We start from the raw sequence: 5,786 nt of genomic DNA on the forward strand, positions 1-5,786 counted from the left end.
GAGGCGCGGGAAGAGCTGCCGCCTGGCCTCGCCTCCCGGGCCGCCCCTGCGAGTCTCGGGCGCGTGAGCACGCCTGCGCGCGCCCGGGCCTTTCCTGGCAGGCAGCTTGTAAGATGAGTGAAGAAGCAGGTGGGGGAGAGGGGAGGCAGCGAGCGAGAGGGCGAGGGGAGCGCGGGCGCTGAGCGGCGCTCACTTGGAGCGCGGCGAGCAAGTGAGAAGAGCCTGATCCATGTCCCTCGCTGCCTCCCTGCCCGGCGCGCGAAGATGATGGCCATGAACGCCAAGCAGCCTTTCGGCATGCACCCGGTGCTTCAAGAACCCAAATTCTCCAGCCTGCACTCCGGCTCCGAGGCCATGCGCCGAGTCTGTCTCCCAGCCCCCCAGGTACGTAGTGGCGCATAATTACCGCTCTAAGGCACATTTTTTGACAGGCACTTGCTTCATGTTTTTTTCATGTCGCCCAGAACAATCGCCGCTGTCTGAACCCCTCTGCTTGTCTCCCCCGCGCTCTCTCCCGGCGCGCTCTCTCTCTCATTCATGTCTGTGATCCACACGTCTGTTCCAGCAGAGCCTCTGTCTCCGTATTAATTTTTATGACCTGGGCTTTGAGGAGAGGCATCTCGGTTGCTTGAAAATGTGTTTTAATCCTGAGTTGACAGTATTCCCTACTGACCGTGCTGTGCGCCTTCTTGCTTGCAGCTGCAGGGTAATATATTTGGAAGCTTTGATGAGAGCCTGCTGGCACGCGCCGAAGCTCTGGCGGCGGTGGATATCGTCTCCCACGGCAAGAGCCATCCGTTCAAGCCCGACGCCACCTACCATACCATGAGCAGCGTGCCCTGCACGTCCACTTCGTCCACCGTGCCCATCTCCCACCCGGCCGCGCTCACCTCGCACCCGCACCACGCAGTGCACCAGGGCCTCGAGGGCGACTTACTAGAGCACATCTCGCCCACGCTGAGCGTGAGCGGCTTGGGCGCCCCGGAGCACTCGGTGATGCCGGCCCAGATCCACCCGCACCACCTGGGCGCCATGGGCCACCTGCATCAGGCCATGGGCATGAGCCACCCACATGCCGTGGCGCCTCATAGCGCTATGCCGGCCTGCCTCAGCGACGTGGAGTCGGACCCGCGAGAGCTCGAGGCCTTCGCTGAGCGCTTCAAGCAGCGGCGCATCAAGCTAGGGGTGACCCAGGCGGACGTGGGTGCGGCCCTGGCCAACCTCAAGATCCCCGGCGTCGGCTCGCTCAGCCAGAGCACCATCTGCAGGTTCGAGTCTCTTACTCTCTCGCACAACAACATGATTGCGCTCAAGCCGGTGCTCCAGGCCTGGCTGGAGGAAGCCGAGGCCGCCTATCGAGAGAAAAATAGCAAGCCGGAGCTCTTCAATGGCAGTGAGAGGAAGCGCAAACGCACGTCCATCGCGGCGCCGGAGAAGCGCTCGCTGGAGGCCTACTTTGCAATCCAGCCGCGGCCCTCATCCGAAAAGATCGCGGCCATCGCAGAGAAACTGGACCTTAAAAAGAACGTGGTGAGGGTCTGGTTCTGCAACCAGAGACAGAAACAGAAACGAATGAAGTACTCGGCTGTCCACTGACTGCGACGGGGCACGGTGTCCGGGGCCGGGAGAGCTGAGTGTGTGTCCCCCTGGAATTGGGGGGAACGGTTATGGGGGCTCTAAGACGTTTCCTGGCAGGTCAGGCTCTCACCCCCGAAGTCACAGACTTTCCCCTTTATCCTAATTAATTGCTTCCCGGCCTTCCCTTCCCCTTCTTTCCTTTCTGTTCCCACCAGAAAAGTTTGGGCGCTAAGAAAAAAATTCAGGAAAGGCAGGCCTGGAGGGACTTGTGCTCTCCGTGGTGCTGAAAATCTCCCTCGCGCCCAGGACTGCGCGACCTCAGGGCAGGAGCCCAAAAGTAAGGGATAATCAATTAGCCCGACCGCAAGACTCTGGCGTGAAGGTATCACTTTGCTTAGCGTGATTAGACAAGGGGTGAAGGGATGGGAAGGAAGTGATAAGTAATAATACAAAGTCTAAGTGGGGTACAAACATGTACTGGAGATTTATTTAGAGTATATAAAATACACGTATGTTTCCAAAGGATAGCCTTATATTCCCTTCCCCACCTAAATTCTATCCATCTCATCCTTTGGTTTGCTGTAAGTTATCTAAGGTAGCATGGATTAGGTTCACGGAAAATGTGCAGAGTTGCCGGCTCCGAGGTGTTCTCCGCCATAGGGTGGGCTCCGGAAAAAGTGGGCCCTTTTCAGTAACTGAAAATGCTGGAACCCTGTAGCTGGCTTGCAAACAGTAGCCGGCCTCTGCTGTGGCCCATCCTCCACGATCTGCTGGCCGTTTGAGAGGTAAAGACTGCCTGCAGGAAGGCGGAGGATTGGTAGCTTTGCGGTCGGACTGAGAACTCTCTGACCGTTGCTCACTGTTCCAGCCAGACTCTCAGAGCAGCGTAGAGGCGGCTGCCCCAACGAAAGTAACTGTAACTCTCCGGAGCATATGCAAGTGCTTCTAACACGGCTCACCTCGTTGCGCTTTTATTACTGTTAGCATCGTTGTTTACTGTTATTTATTTACCACCACTTTTTTCCATCCCCCAACCTCTTGGTGGAGGTTCACTCAGTTTTGAGCTGATTGTGGGGCCAAACCACTGGCCTGGGACCTTTTCACTCCAGTCCCTCTGGCCCCATCACATTTTCTCTTTCGTTGCTTCATGTAAGTTGCGTGTTGCTGTGTGACCTTTGGTTTTGTTGTCCGAATAGATGCAAATAAAATATTGTTTCCTTCTCTCTTTACCCCTTGAATTAACTTCTAAAATAAATGCTTTATTTTTCAACCCGAATCGCGGTGCTTTACTTTCTCTGAGGTTAAGGAGTACTAGTCTCTGTAAGGATTTAAAAGTGAGAACCTAGAAGGGCTGAACTGTCATTTCTAGCAGGCCAATCTCCTGCAATTATTTCTCCTTGCTCCTTTTCCCTGGGTGCCTTATCTTCTCACCCAGACCCTCCCTAGACCTCAGAGTTTCCAGATCCTTCCTCCACAGTTCCCCAAGTGCAAATCTGTCAGCTTCTATTTGTTCAACTTGACTCAGACTGAAAACTTTTAGGCCTGACTAATGGGAGTAGGAGCCCCCAGTACCTTCACTCACTGGCTGAATGATCCTGAATCCAGTTTCTTAAACTTCTCTGAGTCTCCGTTGGTTGTCTGCAGCAACAGACTGCTAATAGTTATCACAAAGTTATTGTCAGGACTGAGTAAGATTGTTTATTTAAGCCATCTGGTGGTGCTTGGCTCTTAGTAGGAAACATTATTTTAAAAGATTCAAACGGCTAGATGGGAGGTGAACAGAGAGATGCAAAGAGAGAGGAAGGAGTTCTTTGCTGGGACAGAGTCGTTAGGACTTCTTTGGGATTACTTCAGAAATTCATTTGAAATTATCGTTCAGGTTATTCCACCGTCTATCTTGGCTTCTGTGTGTGTGTGTGTGTGTGGAGGGGGTGTATGGGGGTGGCGGTGGTAAAAAGATACCTGCGGCAAAGATCCTATCTTAGTGCTTGTTCACAATAGGTGCTTAACAGATGCCAGTTTCCTTCTCACTCTCTCTCCGACACACTCTAAAAGGGAGGAAATCTTATTTGTGAGCCGCAGAAACACCTTCATGATTTAAAAATGAATGTTCCAAGCCCAGAAGTCTTCTGTACATTTCCCCACCGTGTCTTCAAAGAACTCTGGGTCATCACGTCCGGCCTGAAATTCGAAGCAGAGCAGGTCTCCCCTCCGCGCAGCACGCCCCCCTACTGCCAAAGCAAACCTGGGGATCGCCCCCAACCCCTGCACCTCAGCTCATCGTCTCCGCCTTGCGCAACAGCCCCAGCGATTCCTCCACCTCCCCTCCATCGGGTGTCCTTTAATAATAAATGCCCTTATGCCATTACATTATATTGTGGGTTTTGAAAATTTAAAATACGGCTGATGCAATATTAATTGCCCATAGTGGTATAAAACACACGGCCGGAGCCCAGCCGGGCTGCAGAGCAGGCGGCCGTGAAAGTCCCGCGCCGATGCGAAGCGTTCCAGACAGACGCGCCTTTGCGGGCTGAGAGGTTTCCTGCAGGTAAGAGCCTTCGGCTTTCTTGGCCCGGGGAAGAACTCGATATCCGCCTCCATCTCCTTTTTCGAAAAGTTCCCTGCTGTTTTTTTATTTGCTTATTTATTTGTTTGTTGTATTAATAACATCAAAAGTTTGGGGGACTTTTTTTGATGAGGGCGCGATGAGTCGCCTGAATGCAAGGTCTGTGTCACTCTTGCCCCGGCGGGGTGTTGAATGCGACCCGCGCCTCTGTGCGTCAGCCGCTTCAGAAGTCCTGGACCGTGTGCGCACCGTACTTCGACAAGTTTCTACCTGCGGGCGGGAGCTGCGGCCCGGTCCATGCCGCGTCCCACCCTCTCCCACCCCCCGAGTGCGCCCGGCCGGCGCCGCTGCCTCTCTCTTTGGGCTTGTTCAGGAAGCACTGGGAGCTGCGGTTTCTCTGGAATTGTTCAGTCGCCTCTGTTATTCGTCCGGTGGAGGCACAAACCTCTCGAGGGGTGGAGTGTGTATGTGGCCGGGAGCAGGAGGCGGTGGTGTGTGGGGGGGTGGTCCGGGTACCAGCCGGTTTGGGCTTCAGGCAGGCCTGATTTGCATCCTGGTGGATCATTTCCTAATCGCGTGACCTTGCGCAAGTCACATCACCTCTCTAAGGCTGTGCTGATGGCTGTAAAACAGCACAACATTTTTTTGAAGAGTAGTTGAAAAGCACTGTTTAGCAAATTTGCTTTTCCCAAGTCCTATCAACTTGGTGGCCTTCACTGCCCAGAGGCCCAGCTAGGGGTTTCTTTAGCCTGTGCCAAGAGAAGGGGAGGCCAGTTCTCAGGGCTTTTTGTATGGAAAGCTGCATTTGGCCTCTCCTGGTGGGACTTTGAGAGTTATCTGTGGACCAGAGAAAGGCTTCTAGGCCCCTGCCTGGCTGGAACCAGGGCCTGACCTGCAATGAGCCAGACATACACAAGTCAGCATGGCTGAAGCCCTGGCAGCCAGAATGTGGAGGTAGGAACTCCGGGCTCCTGGGTCCAGGCTGTGTGATCTCTGGCCAGGAACTTCCTCTGGCCTCAGGTAGTGTGAGTTTTGTCTGTTTCAAGCTCAGTGCCAGCTCAGGATCTGGCCCAGAGTGGCAAACAATTGATATCTGTAGAATAACTGAATGTTTTGTAAATGAAAGGACCCCTCTAGCGCAATCCTCTCTGGATTCTGGGGACTATGAGGAAAAACAGAGACCACCAGGAACAGACAAGTCAGGAGTAGGGCCAGGGCCAAGGTGGTGGTCTGCATATCAAGCTTCCATTCGAAGACAAAGTTTCCTTCCTGTTTAAATTAGAAGAGGCTTTGCCTCCCTCTGTGTTGATCATGGGTAGAGATGGGGTCCTCTGTGACATGGGCCCTGGGGACCTTGAAGAGGAATCTCCAGGATGGGGGGCGGTGACCCCTGCCCTGTTGGGTGTGCCTGACCTTCTCTTGGCCCTACTTTGTGCCTGGATTATTTTACTTTTCTGCTAAGATATAAACTGCTCCAGTTCTGGAGTGGACAGAACTCCATCTCTTACTTGACTAAGTGACTTGACCACTCTGAGCCTCAGTGCCTTCATCTGTCAAGTTGGGGGAAAAAAAAAAGACTGTCTTTCAGGATTGCTTTGATGAGTAAATGAAATCACATAAGCCCAGGGCCTGACACATAGGA

The 5,786-nt window shown here is 53.5% G+C and overlaps 1 protein-coding gene across 1 annotated transcript; it reads left to right on the forward strand.

Annotated features, from left to right (window-relative positions):
* The first annotated feature begins 264 nt into the window (after positions 1-264).
* Positions 265-2,789, forward strand: POU4F3 (POU class 4 homeobox 3). Its single transcript, XM_015095719.3, has 2 exons — positions 265-384; positions 700-2,789. Exons 1-2 carry the CDS (start codon positions 265-267, stop codon positions 1,594-1,596), a joined length of 1,017 nt encoding a protein of 338 aa, XP_014951205.3. The 3' UTR covers positions 1,597-2,789.
* Positions 2,790-5,786: the final 2,997 nt, after the last annotated feature.

Source organism: Ovis aries, chromosome 5 (genome assembly GCF_016772045.2).
Source record: "Ovis aries strain OAR_USU_Benz2616 breed Rambouillet chromosome 5, ARS-UI_Ramb_v3.0, whole genome shotgun sequence".
Taxonomy (NCBI): Eukaryota; Metazoa; Chordata; class Mammalia; order Artiodactyla; family Bovidae; genus Ovis; species Ovis aries.